Below are 19,669 nucleotides of genomic sequence, written 5' to 3' on the forward strand. Positions count from 1 at the left end.
ATCCGCAATTACAAATAAAAACTTTATTAATTTCATTACTATTATAACGTTTTACCAATTTAAAAAAGTCTTTTTACATTCAAAGTGGCTCATTTTACATATTTCAATTGTTTACTCATAATATCAGTTATTTTGTTAGTATCATATTGTGTTGGAGATAATTCTTCTATTTCTATTATCGTGGTTTTTTTTTAATTTAGGCGGTTTCCTACTTTTTATCAGAGGAGTCTTTAACACTACTAACTTCCTTACCTATCTCATTAATTATATATTGAACATTTCTGTTACAAAAATCCTTATCTTTCATTAATATATTAGATTATTCTTTTCTTTGTTTGGTTAAAAGCCTTGTCTTTTTATTAATACATTTATCTTTAATCTGCGAAGCAGTCGGTGAGGCAAGGTTAACCCTATCTTCTTTTTTACCGTAGCCCGTAAATGCATGATGTCATGATGTAATGTAACAGCTTTACTAGCTACTACTCCAACTGTTGTAACTTTTCTTTTGGGTCAATTGATGAACAAGCAAACTCAAGTACACCCAGAAAACCACTAAGAGCAAATTATAAAACACCGAATTGTTTCAACCAATCACTAATTATATTCTCTTTTGTTAGAACATCATTCTTAACTTCAAATCTTTTAAATGATCAATACTATTTAAAAATAGAAGAATTATTTATTCACATAAATAATTTCCATATCTGTATGATCTTTTATCTTCAATCGTTAATATTTTATAAACTTATCAATCTCATCTATTGACAGTTTTTCTATCAATCTGTATGCTTCTATGATTATTTGACGTACTTTAGAATCAAATGCAACATTTCTATCTTTATCTACAACAGTGAATGTAGTTTCTAATGTAATATTTTTTATTTCATTATGTTTATAACGTAAACATATATCATGGATTTTAGGTTTGCAATTAAAAATATAATTGAAGTTCTTAGTGAATACAATATTCTTTTTATTAGAAATATAGATGGTGTTAACACTAGCTCTAGCATATTATCTATTTGAGCTGGATTATGACATATTACAATCATTGTATATTATAATGTCTACATGTTGGAAAATAACGTGATTTATTTCCAATATTATGTTGCATATTGTTTTTATATGATCTATCATGTTGATCGAGGATAAAAAATTAGGAGTGTATTGAAGAGTCTTGTTAACAAAAGAAAGAACATTAAATTATATAGAAAGTTTTTATTGCACATGCTGTAGAAATGATAACCCGTAAAGTTGGGATAAGGTTGACAGTAATAATAATGATGATGATAATAATAATAATAATAACAATAATAATAATAATAATAATAATAATAATAATAATAATAATAATAATAATAATAATCATAATAATAATAATAATAATAATAATAATAATAATAATAATAATAACAACAACAACAACAATAATAATAATAATATTAATAATAAATATAATAATAATAATTATAATAGAAATAAAAAAAATATGAATAGCAACCTTCAAAACATCAATGTTATTATTAAAAATAATGATAATAACATTAATATTAGTAGTGATAGTAAAAGTAACAATAAAAATTTTAATGATGATACTTTTAATGATGTTCTAAGTATTAATAATGATGATACCAATAATAATGATAACTCTACTAATATTGATGAGACAATTAATTTTGATAACTCTTTTAATAATGATGGTATATCATTTCCAGAAAAAATTAGATTTGTAATATCTGGTCCAAGTGAATGCGGTAAAACATGTCTGTTGAAGAACCTATTTATAAATAGGTTACACTTTGATATATTCTTTATATCATTGGTCCTACTGGTAATCAATATGAAGATGTTCATATTGTTAATGAAGATGCGATCGTTGAGTTTATTAAAAATATATATGATCTACAATAAGTGATGAGTTACCTAACGTTAAAAAGAAACTAATGACATTTGATGATGTAAGAGCTGAAGAAATTGTTATTAGGGACCGTAATGTGCTTCATCTTGATAAAAATATATTCGCAAGAGATAAACAAAAAATTAGAGAGAATATTAGTCCGTTTATATTTGTTTGAAGAGAGGTAATAAAAAGAATATATAATCGTTTCTCTTATAGTGGTGAGAATACCTATGATGGTTTTTAAGTCTATGTAAAGAAGGTTTGAAAGGGCATTATAAATGCATTATAAATGCATGAACAGAGAGGTAATAAAAAGAATATATAATCGTTTCCTTAATAGTGGTGAGATCACCTATGATGGTTTTATTAGTCTATGTAACCAAGGTTTGAAAGGACATTACAAATGCATTTTCATAGACATGTCTGAGGGTAAAAACACTAGTGGTAAGCTAAGGTTTTATTGGAATGAAAAGATTGATTTGGGTGAGTGAAGTAGATTTTTTTCTGTGATACTATCGGCGAAACAGCTTTGTCTACGACGATATTAAATATTTTATTACAATCACTACTGACATTAATATCTTTTTAGTTAAATCTAAGGCATGGCATAAAACACAATTAACAGCTGCAGCAAATTAGAAATTAAGTTGTATTGGTTTTGGACCTATGTGATCATTTCGATATCTTGTATTAAGTTTATATTATATGTATATATTATATATATATATATATATATATATATATATATATATATACAATCTAAAATTACTTTTCTAAGCTCGGTGGTTTGTTTATGTCTTCATATTATCAGGTTTGACATTATTCTTTATTTTAAAACCTGTAATCTCATTGTAAACATCATTACAATTATTAAAATCATAATCCATATTGATTCTCAACTCAGGATAAAAGTCACTAAGATGCTTACAGTAACATTCTACAAAATCCATTGCCTTGAACATAATTGCATCATGAATTTGGTCGTAAGCATTATACTTTTCAAGGCCTAATATCATACACTGAGTTCTCATCACTGAGTAATCATACCACTCTCCATACCAAGATCAAAAACAAAGGTTATTAGCATTAGGTACGTTTTTATAGAAGTAATCTTTCATAATAACTAAAACCAAAATTATTATTTTTATTTAATCCTTTCTGTACTATTATTTTATTATCAATACTAGGATCAATACTAGATACGCGCCATCTTTTGTCTTTAATTGTTATAATATCATTATGGATAATAGCACCAGCATTACCATAATTAACTCTAAACAAAGCTCTATGGTTACCTTTTTTCTTTAAAAATAACTTATTAGATCCTAAACCATATATAAACTTACATAAATCGTAAACGAAGCCAAATAGATCACTCGTCTTAATCCTCGTTTACATATGTCTTGTAGGATATCGAAATAGTCTATCTCTTTCACTTCAATCTCTAAAAAAACCACTTTCATATTCATCATTAGTGCTAGTCAAAAACTTATATGTAAATTGATTTGGATGACAAAGATCTACCTATTCAATTGTTCTTCCATAACTTGTTTCAAGGTCAATTGAATGGAGCAAAATTACCTTAATGAACCAATCAGTTATTGGCATCATTTGCAAATCTATTTCTAGTATCATCCAATATATCAAACTCTATCTCAAAATAAGAGTAATGTGTTTTCAAATGTTTCTCTCCTCTATTTGGGATGATATTTATATTGTATCCGAAATAAACTTTGCTTTTATAGGTTGAAAAAAAAATCTAAACTATTACATTAGGTTTATGATACTGTTCAAAAATATTGGTTATTGTGATAAATAATCAAATAGTATTTAATTTGACTGACAATCATATTAAATGGGAACCTTAAAAGATACATGATGGCTTAACTAAAGCTAAAGATGAACAAACAATTAAATTTAGAATGGCAAGACCAGTAGAAAGATACTAAGTGAACTTATACTTAAAATAACAAGGTTAGGTTTGTTTAGATTATTTGGTTATAATTCAGTTTTTGATATAATTGAAAAGAATTGTAATTTTATAAATGCACTCTATAGTGATAATGACACTAGCTATAACAAAATAACTGTAACAGTAATGTAATAATTTACCACCGGCATTGATTACTAATAAAACACCTGGATTTTATCAAGTGTCTGAAATAGCAGATATGTTAAAACGAGAATCATATGATAATGTTAAAACCAAAACAGATAAAAATACAATGAAATGCAAACTGCATGTAATGCAAAGTGTTCTTAGTTTTGATCTAGATGATTCAATACCATCATTACTAGGACTTAAAAAACAAGAATATCTTTTTGGTAAATTTACAGCCAGTAGAATTGTTGATATAATGGGTTTTATTACAATTAACATTCACTGTTATATTATATCTGGAGTTAAAGATAATAGTTAGGTTTCTGATATACTCTTTATTTTAATCTGACTGATCCACCTGGTTATATGATAGTTAAAATTCAAACAAACGCTTTGTATCAAAATGTTACAAAAGATAGAGTATAATATATTTAATGTTGGAGAATTTAGTGTTAGAGAATAACCTGGTGGATCAATTGATTTTAATGTCGATTTATTAAGTTCTACTTTTCATCTGGTATAATAAAAAGTATTATAGCCATAGTTTTGCATATTTTAACTGGGACTGAATTTTAAATGATAGTTAGAAAAAAATATGTTACTTGTTGTTATTATTACACCTTCGCTTTGTTTATCGGGGGACTTTTTGATTGGTTATTTAAGTCAACAAGTGTTTGATTTAGTTAAAACTATAAAACATTTTATGAATCTATTAACAAACACACCAATGAAGTAAATATCTTAAGCCAAGTTGTCAGCATGTGGGAAAATAATTCAATCTAATAACTCATAAATATTCGTCCTACTACAAATCATTTATTCTGGCATTCAGTAAAAAAACAGAAAAAAAACGCGAAATTCCCGATAACATGAGTTTGATTAAGCTTCAATGCAAAAAAAAGCTACTTTCATTTTAAATTGTGAGCTGGTTTTTTTATGAATGAAGAATTTGTCTTTTTTAAATTTATTGTGCACAACTTTTGCCTCCTGGGCAGATCGCTAACGGCTTACATTTCCATGCTTTTCAGATTTGCTTAATTATAAGGATGATTAAAAGAAAAGAAAGTGCCCTAAAGTGTTCAAAATCCGTCGATAGAATATAGCAGCAAACTAAATAATAGAGTAAATTATTTTGCTGCTGGTCTCGAAAACTGATAACAACAAATTGTGAATTTTACTGATCGTGTACTGTAACTATAAAAACTATTGTTTTTAATATTATGCAGGATGCGTCTCAGACGTTCATGGCATTCGTTTGGCAGCCATTTTGCTTTTCAACAACAATCTGAAAAAAATGGCCGTATTCCTCAACCGTGGGTGAAATAAGCCCCTCCCCCACCCACCCTACCCTCCAAAACCGCACTCAGGCTGGTTTTTCTGACATCTCTTTGCTTTTACAACGCTGCCAAGGCCCAACTACAACAGTATTGGTCCTTTTCACTCCATCGGAAAGTCGTTTCATGTAGTTGACAATAGAATAGGTGAAGAAGCTCGAAAATCATGACACGTTACGGAATTTTAGGTTCATTGAGAATAATCGATTAAAATTTGTTAACTATGAAAGTTTTGTGAAACACAGTTTTAGTGGAATTCAATCTTCATCTTCTTCTGTAACTATGTATTGTTATGGGTTTAATGGGATATTAGTTTCCAACTAGTGTGTTTTGGTGGACACCCAACTGGGGAAATTGTTTATGATCGAAAAAACAAGTTTATACTAATAAAAATGTAGAAAATGTAGAGTTTGCATGAACAATTTTTTTAATAATTTGTGAAATTTGTTTTTGAATTTTTTGGTCAAATGTGGTTGCATAGGCTTGATTTCGTTTTGAGGTTAGAGTGTAAAAAAACTTTTACGGAAAACAACGTTGACAATCGTGTCCTTGCCTCTGTTGATTGAGTGACCTTTTCAATTGAAATGTCAATGAATGACCTTAATTTCTGTACGCCAACAGTACATTTGCAACAAATAACCGGAAAAGTCAATTCAACAATGGAAATTTCTGCTTAATTGATAGTGCCATCTAAACTGAACTCAAATAGTACGATATGCTTTTGGATAATTCTGAAGAAGAAAGAACTGCACTGCAATAAACCATCGGAGGAAGCCGTAAAAAATTTTGAGGATTTGACTCTCCTCAAAGGACAACTTTCGAGAATATACTGGGTCTAGTCTTGTCCAATCTGTCATGGCATCAAGCTTCTTTGAATAGAATAGTTAATTCGGAGGAATAGTACATTGGAGATTATTGCACAACGTTTCAAACAATCTTATCCAATTACAATTACAATCCAGTTTGCCTATTGATAAGACAATTGGAGTCTATGAATGGGAGTCAGAAGAGCGTCTGACAAGATAAAAGCAGTCTATATTGGTTCGGTATCGCAGTCTGCTACAATATTAGAATTTATAAGTGGCCAACGCCCGAGAGCAGACCACATATATACCAAAATGATTGATGAGCTAAATGGTTTGTCAATATTGCAGCTTAATCAAAGTAAAATACAGGAAATCCTCGATGAAGTCACTCTCAATATATTAAATGAAAACCAATCATCAGATAGGGAATAGACTGGGCGCTCCCTTATTTGAAAAGGAAAGGAAGTGTCCCTATTTTAAAACAGGATCATTAGATACACTTGACGATCATGCTGTTACACGCCATGGCTGGGGCGATATCATTTCCCGGCACGATTGGCTTAGGGAGAACATTTTGTCCGCTTTCAGCAGTGCCAACCTGTCGCCAACTTGCGAGCAACAAAAACTGATACCAGAAACAAGTTCTCGACCTGGAGATTTGTTTTTACCTTTTTGGTCTGCTGGACAACCATCGAGCAATATTCCCAGCAACGTGCCAACATAGGTGTTCATTTCATTCCCATGGCTTTTGAGCCATTTTGTGGTTCCTCTGAAATGGTGAGAAAGACATTGACGCGAATAGCTCTACTCATTGACAACAGAAGTTTGGACTCAGCTGTTTTCTCAGTTGTTTACAGCAAGCTTGCTCAATTGGCTTCAGTTACAATAACGCGAGGAAACGTTATAATGCTGATAGCAAGAAATGCAGACCTGTGAGCCAGAGGCGACAGAGGCTATCCTGATTTTTTACCGTTCAAGGAGAGGGGGTACCGACAAAAATTAATAATAGATCGCCTAAAAAGTGGGGAGATATATAGAAGCTGAATTGATTGAGTGATAATATCTTGGCAGAATGATGGCTTCAATTTTGAGGCTGAACTACAATGTCACCCAATGGGAGGAGACATAGTTTATTAATTGAATCTTCTCGACTCACCCAATGGGGAGGGAGTTGAAGAAGCTGCCTGAGTAAACGAAAAAGACCGAAGCATTTGATGAAATTAAGGAACAGACTGAGGACGGTAATCTCATTTAGAAGACTGTTGATTTTAATTACAACCATTTCACTTATAAATAATGTGATTTTCAGTAAATTAAGGAACTTAAAAAAAGAGGCGGAGAATTATCTGATGTGTGGCAAAAGTAAAACCTGAACTCAACTGTGACCTATATCCAACCGTCTTCTGCCCCGCTTTTAAGGAGTTGCGAATTTATCCTTTTTAAACATAAGAGTTCACCTTTTTTGCTTTCACACTTAGAAAAAGGCAATCAAATCTTTTTTTGTTGTGCTTACAACAATTTTCTTACATATCGCTAAAGCATTTTATTCGACTAATATCAATAAAATTCTGCAAAAGCTCACTTGTTTCTGTTTCGATGATTTTTTTTGCAATTTTTTTGCTTTATATCTGGTTATTCGACAGCAAAGAGTAAAATAGCAGTTACCTGACATTCTCAAAATTCTCAAGCGGTTGACCTCAGAAACATTTGCTGCGTTTTTGGTCTCTTTGTACATAAATGATATACCTGAGCAACCTATTAAAAATGTTTCTTATATTCGGATGTCACAAAATTAATAGGACAGATTTCATAACACAAGGAACTTCAGTTCTATATGAAGAAAGTTTTTGGATCGGTCCTGCCGAGCAAATCAAATTTCCACTATATCAAAAGCAGCTTTCTCTAGTTCTCATTTCGAAACTGCAAAGGATTCGTCGAGGGAGTTAGTTTAAGTAGCGATTGCTATGAAAAACGGAAAAACTGAAGAGCTTGCAATTATTTTTCTCCAACCTTACGTGGTATTGTCGCTTCGATAAAGCCATAAGAAACAGATTCCTCAGAAGTTGAATCATCTACGAAAAGTAACAGCCCGATTTACAGACGAGACTGTCAAATGCACATTGGTTGAAACCGATATTTTCTCTGCGGCTTTTTATGCGTCAAACGTCTGGAATGCAGGAATTTAGTATCTTTAACAATTCGAAAGGTTACGATCATGTTTAAAATGGATAACTTGTCGTTCAAATGTGAGTGACATGGAATATGAGGAAAATCCTACTCGAAATCGCGTATTGCCAGTCTTTTTTGTAACTATCTCCTTCTACTTAACAAGATTCTATTGGGCTTAACTTCTAGAAAGTCCTGAGGATACTGCTAAAAATCTTCTGGATATGCAGAGACTGGATCCTGTAACAAAGTTTTTCATTCAGGCCTGACAAATTTTCAGAAACGTTATGAAGATACATTTTTGTTAACAGAGCAGCCCGATTCAATAATTTTGTGTCTCAGTTAAACAGTCTTCCTAACTAATCACCATACAAAATTCATGTCAGTTTCCAAGAGAGGTAAAAACTTTTTGAGGGGGAATAACAAAAATCAAGTACAAAAATTAATCTTCAGGTGGGAAAGTTTTTGAGAAATGTTAATATTTGAAATCTTATTTTCCCCTAGTTTGGGAACCAACAAGCTGGTTGTAACATTGTTTGGTTGAATCCATCAATAATGTTATTATTTTTACAGATTTAAAAACAAACAATCTCGGTTGACAATGTCACTTCACCATTCAGCATTGGCCCTAATTCGAAGTCAGTATTCTTAATTTTTACTACATTGCGCACTTTGCAGTGTGGTTGGTGGTTGATGTTGCTGTTAGCTTATTTTTGGTAATTCAGTTTCAGTAGCGCTTCTTGACTATAAATTTTGCAGAGCCATCCTTAGTGTGAATTAATACTGGAGGTTGTCTTGCAGGCAGAATCCGAGTGAAAAACAACCTGTAGTTATATTATAGATTAGTGCACAATTAGGCATACTTTCTAAATTCATTGGCCGAACTTCTAGTAGTGCTCTTCATTGAAAAGTTTTCACTCCATGTAAATAAATATATGCATAATAAATGTTATAGATATATATTAAAGATGGCAGGTGTTTACTGCCACAAAATAAAAATGTTCAACAACAAAACTTGCTGCTGAACATTTACAAAAGGAGTATTGGAACACTATGATTAAATTTAAAAATAAAACTAAACCAGGAGGCTTGTTAATGTGCGCTCGCACATAATGTTCCGATCCCACTCATCGACATTTTTTACTTAATTTTCTACCAAATGAGTAAGAAAAAATACAAACCAAGAAATACTTCATAAATGATGCCATTCAGCATTAGAGAGGTCACGATACCTGCAATTAAAAAGACAATGAGACACTAGTACAAGCGAAATAAACAAAAACAAAAAAGATATTTACGGCAAAAGTTCTAGTTTTAAAAGCACATAGTAACAGAGTCAAAATACCATCCGATAAAACCTTAACTACACGACTTTTTTGTCCCTAACCACAAAACATAAGGGACCTGTCCATAATGGGACTAAAAACCCAGTCGACAAAAGCCAACGAATTCTTTTAAACAAAATAAAATCAAAAGTCATAAAAAGCATTAGTTTGTTACTGAAAATTCTAGATGGACTCAATTATAAATCCTAAAAAATTTACAAGCAATTAACAAAAACACAAAGTTTTGAAGCCACTAAAACATCAGCTATTATCAGAACTTTATTTATTTTCTTTTCAGTTATTTTTTTATTATATTTCAGTAAATATTCATGTGAAAAATTGTATATGTTCACTTGGGTCTCATTCAAAATCATTGGGACTTGTTATTAACGCGAATATTTCAAAAGACAACAAGAAGAACACAAAAATTAGTCTTTTGAAAAAAATTTAAAACGCATAGAGTCATAGGTAAACAAGCTTGAAGTATGAAGCCAAGAAAGTGGACGGAACTTCTCATTCCAAGACGAGACTAAATTCCAAGATGCGAAAAGAAGAACAAAGTAGGAAAACTTCAAATCTGAAGTTTTCCTACTTTCTGACTACAAAAAAAATCTGAAAATATTGAAAATAAATAAATTCAAAATCATCAGAGACATTAGCTATCAACTCTCCGCAAAAAATTTTTCCATCAACATATTTAAAAATAATAGGCCATTCATCAAAAAATATTTTAGCTGGATATGATTAACTAATATTCTTGAACACCAGCGAGAACTCTTGGTATTGTGATTACTTGACTTTAAACAAATCACCAAATATACAAATATCACCAAATGCCTAAGAAAACTTGTAATATCAGAGCCATGAAAAACAAATGCACTCAACAGAAAGCATTAAACACGATAACCTATACATTAACTCGAAGGAAATGAGATCATTCATTAATCAGACTATGAGCTACGACTACAATAAAGATAACAAAAAGACAGAACCCGAAAAGAATCGAAAAGGAAAGGAAGAAAGTGTCGAAGTGATTAAAATCTTAAGCTTTTTGCTGATAATTTTCTTTACAGCAACTAAAAGTCTTTTCAACGCCAATGAAAAACTTCAATTTTGTCATAAAGTCACGACATTTTCAAAAAACAACACAGAATTTTTAATAGGTATACAAAATTCCCAAAAACTTTATCAAAACTCGAGGCATCAAAAATCATAAAACCAAAATTTAGAAGATAAAACCACTAACCAACCTAACCACTCTTATTCTAAATGAAGCATAGGGTACTTGCTGTAAGTGGGACCAGACTAATGGGCTTAAAAAGCGGCTAACGTTCAAATTTTTGACGAAAAAAATGTTCTCAAAATCATCATTAGGCAAATTCACATAATCCTCTTTAATGAAGCAATTGGAATCTTCATCACCCAGATGAAGCCAGAGGACTACAAAAATGCAACAAATGCATGCAAAACTCAAAATCCATTTAAAGTTACGAAAACAGTGTAGGAGTCATAAAAACAATCGCCATGATTCGCTGAAATCAAATTAGGTTTTCAACAAATTAAGTTTATTGTTTGTAATTAACAAAATATCGATACCTGAAAATATTTATCTTGTCTCTAAATGACATTAGAAAACAAGAAATTGCCAACAGGGAATTAAAAAAAACGTTCTCCAATAGAACTTGAAGCCTTTAGATTGTAAATTTCCCGTGGAGACCAAAACTATCTTTTTTTATCTCGGCTCCTCGTTTAGAAAATCAAATCAGTTTTTTATATCATCGTGAAAATCAATTTTGAGTTAACATTTCGGTACAAAAAATTCTGAATTTGATCAAAAATGACAACAAAAAGTGAACAAAATGACACCCAAATGTCAGATGTTCCAGGAAATTTTAAACCTTCAAAACTCCTCAAAAAACAAGAAATTCAAAAAACTTTTTTGTTTCAAAATATCTGCTTGAAGAGCTTTTTAATGATACCACTCACAACTCTCTACTATGAATATATCGATCGATCAAAAATGACTGAACAAAAAAAACCCATTTGAGTATAGATTTTCGCGCCACTAAGTGGGTCGGAAGAATAAAGAATTTTGTTGCTGATAACCTATTTCAATCATACGCAAATTTTAGGTTAAGTTTGCTTTTGAATGCTAAATTCCTTTAAAAGCTTATTTTGTTTTTTGAGCTTGTTGTGGCATATTCAGACATCACGTTATAACACAATCCTAGATTTAGTCGAAATTGATTGGTTCAGCACTCAACATTCTAGAAAGAACAGTTAGATATGGCATATAGTTTTAGCTGAGACATCGTTTTCTTTCTATTCAAAACTTTGAAATTATTATAGGAGAAAAATGGCAAGTAATTGAAAGAAAAATCAAGCATTAAACCCATTTCCGTACTGTTTACTTAAGAAAACGTTTTTTTTTAAAGTGAGACTATCATGCCAGTTTTAAATATTGTCATAAACAGGTAACTATTTCAAACGTTTTGCACTTTTTGTGTGCTTCTAAATTCTAACAAGGCGGCTCGTTAATGTGCGGTCGCACATGATGTTCCGACCCGACCTCATCTACATTTTTGATTTAATTGTCAACCAAATGAAGAAATAACAAAAATAGATGTTTGAGTTTAAAACAATCGTTACACAAACCATCTACTAATTGAATTACATAATGCCATGCCTTATTACAACGCCAATGAGATCTGATCTTAAAGAGACTACGAGACCAAAAAAACAACCAAACAAACAAAGCAAAAACGAAAATTTCACGGCACAAACTGAATATCTAACTTTAAAAGCACATAGCAACAACGTCAAAATGCAGTCAGATAAAAACTTAACTACTCAACCCTAACTTCGCCTATTTATACAGTGGATGTAAAGTTTTATTAATGAGAGTAAGTTACAAGTCAACAAAGAGAACGATCAATGAGGCGAAATTCAAAAATTAATCAACATTTTTTAAACCAAAAAATTTTAAAACTCTTAAAAATCATTAGCTTTTAACTTAATAATCCATGATAAATTACTAAGAAGTTACTGCAAAACCAAATGGTCTTGTCTTTGGGTAGTTTAAGACTTAGAAACGATCCAAAGAAAAAATTTAAAAATTATAAACGATTTGCGAAAACACAAACTATTGCTACCATTAAAATCATTAGCTATTATCTGAATATTATGTATTTTTAATTCAATTCTTATTTCTACAAATTCAGCTGCAGGAATTATACTGCGAGATTAAATAGGTTGATTTGGGCTAGATTTGTAAACCATTGGGATCTGTTACTACGCGACTGTTCTGAAAGAAGAGAAAAAGAAGCGCAAAAATTGACCACTCAAAAAACGTTTATAAAAACGCATATTGTCCAACAAACAAAGCATCGGTGAAAAATAATATCAGTGGATATGTTATTTTTTGGAGTACAAGAAATTGGATGTGACCTCTCATTGATGAAAATAAGTTACAATTTGACGAAAAGAACAAAAAAAACTGAAAATGTTTGAAAATGTATATCCTAAACTTTAAGACTAAAGGCTATAAACTGACAAACTAATTCGGGTAACATCATTTATTCAATCTTCAATTACAAGCTTAAGAGACTTTTCAGCAATTTACGGCTACTTAAAGAACAACAACAGGCAAGAACAGCAATTTCAAGAAAAAAATTGAGCGAAGGCTTTAGAAAACGAACTTTTCACTAAAAACTTTTATATGTTCAATTAATTTTTTAACAGCAATTGCATTCCTCTTTTTTATCAATACAGTTTCAAAACGTCAAATATGAACAAATACATTAGAACCATGAAATTTTTGAGAAAACTTGTAGAATCAACGCCATTAATTTCACTAGCTTTCAACGTAATCCATTAAATACGCTAAATTATGCCTTCATGGGACAACAAGTTTTTGTGACAATTATATTTGGTCAATAAGATCTTACAACAAGTTATTGGAGATGAAAACAACAACAATGACAGGCAACAACCAAAAATTCATTAAAAATGCGCCAGAAGAAAGTGTCGAAGCAATTTAAATCATAAGTTCTTCTCTGAAAACTTTATATATGATCCGTTGAACGTCTTCCCTAAATCAATAGAAACCATCAGTATTAGGATAATGTGATAAGATTTCAAAAGGATCCAAAAATAAGAAAACGTAACCGAAATCTTAAAAAAATATATGAAAACTAGTGGTATTGAAGTTTTAAAACTAATAGGTAGAAGATGAAAACGCTAACCATATTACATTTGGCTGCACTAGAAATAAAACTGGATTATGCAAGTACTAAGACCGACTAACAGTCCACGAAATAAGTTTAAAAAAAGTTTAGGATCGGTTAATGTTCAAAAAAAAATATTCGAAAAACTTCTTTTCCAAACTTAACAGGCATTAAACGCAAAAGCCTTTAACGGAGGCCAATAACTACGCTCCAAAATAAAACAATGGCAGGAAAAAGATGTTTGTCATGCATAGATAATCAATAAGAGATCACAATAAGTCTTAAGACTATGAAAACAACAACAAAAACAGGCGAAAACCAAAATTCAGTAGAAAAGTTGGAGAAGAAAATTTCGAAGTCATTTAAACCATTAGCTTTTCTCTGAAAAACTTTTTCTGTGATCCTCTGAATGTCTTTTCCAAGCCAATAGAAAAATATTTGGATAATGTGCATAATATTTGGATAATGTTATAAGACTTCAAAAGTAACCAATAATACGAAAATATCCTATCTTTTTTTTAATTTTGATTTCTTGTGTTATTGAAGTCATATAATCAATAGTTAGAGGATAAAACCCCCAACAAAATTTATTTAGTTTCAGTAGCAAGCAAGTTGGTTCTGTGAATACTGAGATTTACTAATAGTTCACAAAAATTTAAAGATTGGTTAACTTCAAAAAATATTCCGAAAAATTATTTTTAAATTCTTAATAGCCATTAAACTCAATAAATTTCAACGGAAGTCAATAAATACGCTCAAATATGCTTCAAAAAGATTATTGGGCTGTTTGCTACGCATAGGTGATCAATAAGACATCACAACAAGTCATATGACTATGAAAACAGCAACAAAATCAGGCAAAAACCAAAAATTCACTAGAGAAGTGCGAGAAGAAAAAGTCGAAGCCATTTGAAAACATAGGTTTTTCTCTGAAAAACTTATCTGTGATCCACTAAACGTCTTCATTAGGCCAGTAGGAGCTGTCAATTTTAGGATAATGTGATAAGATTCAAAAAGTAACCAATAATACGGAAATATTCAAAAAAAATTTAAAACTTTTCGAAATTTTGTATCATTGAAGTCATATTACTAAAAGTTTGAAGATAAAACCGCCAACCTGATCAATTTTGGTTACAGTAGGAAGGAAGAGGGTGCTGTCATCACAGAGAATGACATACAGTTCACGATAATAAGTATATGATTGATTAATGTTCGAAAAAGTTTTCGAAAATATATTTTTAAATTCTTTTAAAAGTCTTAACAGCCATTAGCTGTCCATTCAAAGCACTAGATATGCTCACTTAAATCTCATTACGGGACATATTGCACTGTTAGTCAATGAACGCATGTCATAAGACTCCGAAGAATTAGTAAAACCTCAAAAAGAAATTCAAAATTTCATTTAAAATTACGAAAACTCGGGAGTCGAATTTAAAAAAAATGACCAGTTCCTTGAAAACGATTTTTTGTTCATTGGGCTTCATTTGACTGTACAGGAAGTTTTTCATTAACGCAACCTCGATATGAAAAGTGGCTTGTCTCTAGGTGACTTAAAAAAACAAAAAAAAAGTAGAAAAATTTTATAAAAAAGAGCTCTCAGATAGATTTCGAGTTTTTTTTTATTTTGAAGCTCCCTATGAGACCAGAATTAATCTTTTTTATCGCCTTTAGCCTATTAGAAACACGAAATTGGTTCATTTTTTGGCAAGAAATTTAAGTTTGAAATACTATTTTTAAAGATAATATCTTAATTTGCAGAAAAATCACACTAAAGGTGATCAAATGTCCCGTGCTCACACAAAACTTCAATCCTCGATAACTCCTCGAAAAAAACGAAAATCAAAGAAAAATTTTAATTTTGAATTCTACGCTGGACCAGCTTTTTAACGATACCACTCACATTTCTCTGCGATGAATATATCGATCGGCCAAAATTGACTGAACAAAAAAAAAACCATTTGAGTATATAGATCCTCCCCCCCCCCCCCACAAGTGGGGTCGGAACAATTATTGTATCATAGCTAGTCCAGTTGATTTCGAAAGGTTAACTTACAAGATTATGCATAGTCTTGCTGGATTATTGCCGGAAACTTTCAAGATAACCATTCATTTGCCAGAATTTTTCAAGGTAACCATTTTTCTGCCAATTATTGATAACAATACATTCTGTCAGAATCTTACAAGATAGATTTTTTTGGCAGGTAACATTAGTGAATCTTGAAGATGCTTTATTTTCCGTTTTGTTTCTACTTTAAGCTGCAAAATGAACCTGTTTCAAGCATAAAATAATATTCAGCTTTCATTGTTCGCCTAACAATATTTTTTCTTGTTCTCAACCGGACCTGCGCAATTTCTTTTTGTTTGAGTGCTGTGCTTAAACCCTTGATTTGGAAATTGTTCATTTAGCAGAGCAGTTTTAATGTGAATGTTGCATTTTATTGCTCGAAGGCCGAAGTGTTTTAGCTCCCACAGTTTAATTGTATAGTTTTTGAGATCTATTGCTGCTGCAACTGATGTGTCTGAGTCGTCAATTATTGTCAGCATTGTTTGTTTTTCTCACATTCAATAAGAACAAATTCATGGCAATCATTTTTTGCTGCTTTTGTTGAAGAAACGTTTTAAGTTAGGCCAAAAAACTTTGTAACCGTTTTCTTGAAGGCAAGCATTTTTTTCTGTTTGTCAGCTAGTAAACCGCTTGCCATTAATGACAAAGCTGTAAATGCTTCAGAAACAATTTCAATAACACAAAACTATTAACCTGTTATTTTAAATAGTTTTTAAGAAATAACAATTTTTTTTTTGGACAATTACTGCTTTTCAAGGTTTTTGTAGATAATCACAGTCTATGAACTTTGAATATAAAGCAATAAACAGACTGAGAAAAAACTGTTAAAAAAGAGTTGGAGTACTTTTAATCTTCAGAAACCTCTCAAATAATTCTAAAATTAAATCACTGAAAATTTTTCAAAGAAATTCAATTTTAAAGACAAAGTGCACCCGATTTTCATTATTGTTTAGCTATATTTTTATGATAAACCTGGTTTTATCTTGCTGACATCTGTGAAATATCAGATTCCTCCGAAAACATGAAACATTTTTCAGCCAGTTTCTCATGTTGAAGTTTAACATCTTCATTTTTGTCCGAAAATTTTATTGAGAAAGTCTTGATAAAATTGTTGACAAAATGTTAAACGTCAAAAAACGAAAAACTAAGATGTGAAACAAAACTTATTTATCTTAGTATGTAGAAAAAAAATTAATAATGAGAAATCTTCAAGGCTTTAGATATCATGTCAAGTTTTTCACTGGGATATGAAAACTAATCATTCTCATATTTTGGCATGATTTGTTCCTGAATCTTAGTTTTTAGGTTGCGAAGGGCACTCCTTTTCAGTTTCTCTTTGAATCTGTACATTTTTGTCTGGTTGTGAGGTGCCTCGGGGTTAGGGTAGAATGGCAGTCGAATTGAGTACCCACATCTCTCCACAATCTCAATCTCCTTTCGGATGAACTGTCGGTTGGATGATAATCTGGTTGCTAGATCTCGGCAGTGGATGGCCTCAACTGGAAAATGTTAGAAGGTTGAAGGCAAACAACCTGATATAAATTATGCATTAGAGAAGATTGACAAAAAACTTAACTTCCTCAACGTATACTTGACTAGGTAGACGAAACCTTGAATAACACGAAGAAACCGGGAACGGGTTATAAAACTTGTGTAAGTTCAAGAGCTAAGGTCAGCGGGTTCAACTGTTTACACACTAGGTTTGCAAGTATAAGAGAAGCTGCCTCAAATTCAACAATACCTTTTAATTGCTCTCAAACGAAATGTGTAGCAATTATATGTCCTGCTGGTCGTCTTTCTTGTGCAAGTTTTCCTACTACCAGCTTCTTGCCTGGTGTTTTTTTTTTCACCTGACTTTCGACTGTTTGTCCTCAAAAACGAAATAAACAGGTAAAGTGCGCAGGGCATTAAGTTCTCTTAGAGTCTTACGGCTCACTAGTCTATGTATAGTTTTCAACGAAACTTTTCTAGAGACATAAAATCACGGTGCTAACCCGGGTCGAGGTTTGGCGGTGAATTTTTGTAAGAAATTCGGTGAAATGAGGTAAAAAAAATAACTTTCACCCACCGCGTACTACTTACATCTTTTTGCGGTGAATGCGGTGAATCGCGGTGAATTATTTATTTTTCACCGCGTTCTCAGTATTCTTACAAAAAAGAAACTTCCTTACATGGGTTAGAACCTCTTACCTCCTGCAACCCATCTTAATTAGCTGCAGATAACTACTGACGAAGCTAACCGCTCGGTAGTAGTGTGAGAACACTTTGCCCTCTATGTTCATTTTTTTAATACTAATTAAGTGTACAGTGTATAACAAACATTTTTGATATACAAAACAAATTGATACAACATGCGAACACAGCAAGGCAGCTGGCCTGCTTTAACTGCCTCGAGAGAAACTTTGCCATCACTTGTTCATTGTATCACAAAAACTAAACCTTTTTAAGAAAAAGAAAAAAACAATTGTCTGAAATAAATTTTTACGCAAGCAATAACGTGAGAGAATGAATTTTAGGCAAAGTTTTATTGTTCCGACGCACTTTAGTTGGGAGGAACTATATACACAAATGACAAATGGGTTTTTTGTTCAATCAGTTTCATTCGAATGATATACTCATTGTAATGAGTTGTGAGTTGCACCATTTGAAAACCAAACCCGACCAGCGTAGAAGGAAATATTTTTTTTCAGTTTCACTTTTTCCACGAATTTTCGACGTTCAAAGTTTTGTGAACATTTGACTGATTCCCATCTCTGTTCACATTTTCCGTTTTTTACGCAAGTTTTCTAAATCTAGGTTGTAATTGCTACCAGTAGTGTTATTAATTTTACCTATAAAGATCAAAGAGAGTTTTCCAACTGCTCGCTCCGTTTTTTTGGCTAAAAACTTGGCTAATTTTTTCAAAGCTTTTTAATCAAAATTTGCACCAAAAAAGCTTCTTTAGTCCACTTTGTTTAAATTTGCCGGAAGTGTAGGAATAAAAATCTTTGCCACAATCTTTATAAACATGAAGGATGTTTAGTTTTAATTGCGCATGTCTGGAACTAAATTTTGAGTTTAAGCCATTTCTTATCGCGATAATTCAACTTGATAATTATCCAAAAAGTATCGTTTTTTGATAAATTGATTTCTTTGTTAAATTATTGACATCCATTATATTTGAAACAAATACGCATTTTATGAAAGGGCAACAGTAGCAAGGCTAATTTTGGTCTAATCATTCGTGGATCTTATAATCCGAATGTAATTCGAACTGCAATGGGGCTCTGTCTTTTTAATTTAGGACTTTTTGTCTTTTTTGCAGTCTTTATTTAAACACCCGGAGTAAAAAAAAACAAGTCTCCATTTTTAACAGTTTTTTACGTGGACAAGAAGCAAAATTATAACTTTATTTATTTTATTAATTTTATTTTAATAGTGAATTGCTCATGCCGTTTTTTGCTTAAACATTGAGTTTGCATAAAAAGTGATCGGGAAGTTTTGTGTTCTGACTGATTTCTTTGATATTTTGGAACGCTATACCTTAGTATCACTCAAAAAGTACAAATGGGCTTTCTAAGGTGGTAGAACTCGTCCATTGAGTATTTTCTCTCAGAAGTTTTTAGTTCTTTTGACTCTTAAAACTATGTTTTCGAATTAAACTAAAGATTTATGAGCTTTTCCTGATTTTTCTCCTATATTGGCAAGCTTGTTACTTTTTATCAAAAGCTCACATCCTCTTTCTACTGTATCAAACTTCAATTTTT

General features: G+C 31.3%; 2 protein-coding genes across 2 annotated transcripts in view; one reads left to right on the plus strand and one right to left on the minus strand.

The window, feature by feature from the left end:
- LOC142336638 (uncharacterized) overlaps positions 1-19,669 on the plus strand; it is a 192,653-nt gene that overhangs the window by 84,804 nt on the left and 88,180 nt on the right. The window lies entirely within an intron of this gene.
- LOC142335808 (uncharacterized) overlaps positions 17,178-19,669 on the minus strand; it is a 24,227-nt gene continuing 21,735 nt past the window's right edge. The window contains exon 2 of the mRNA XM_075384137.1: positions 17,178-17,422. Coding sequence (XP_075240252.1) covers positions 17,178-17,422 — 245 coding nt within the window. The remainder of the gene's footprint in view (positions 17,423-19,669) is intronic.

Source organism: Convolutriloba macropyga, chromosome 3 (genome assembly GCF_964194025.1).
Source record: "Convolutriloba macropyga chromosome 3, txConMacr16.3, whole genome shotgun sequence".
NCBI classification, from domain to species: domain Eukaryota; kingdom Metazoa; phylum Xenacoelomorpha; order Acoela; family Convolutidae; genus Convolutriloba; species Convolutriloba macropyga.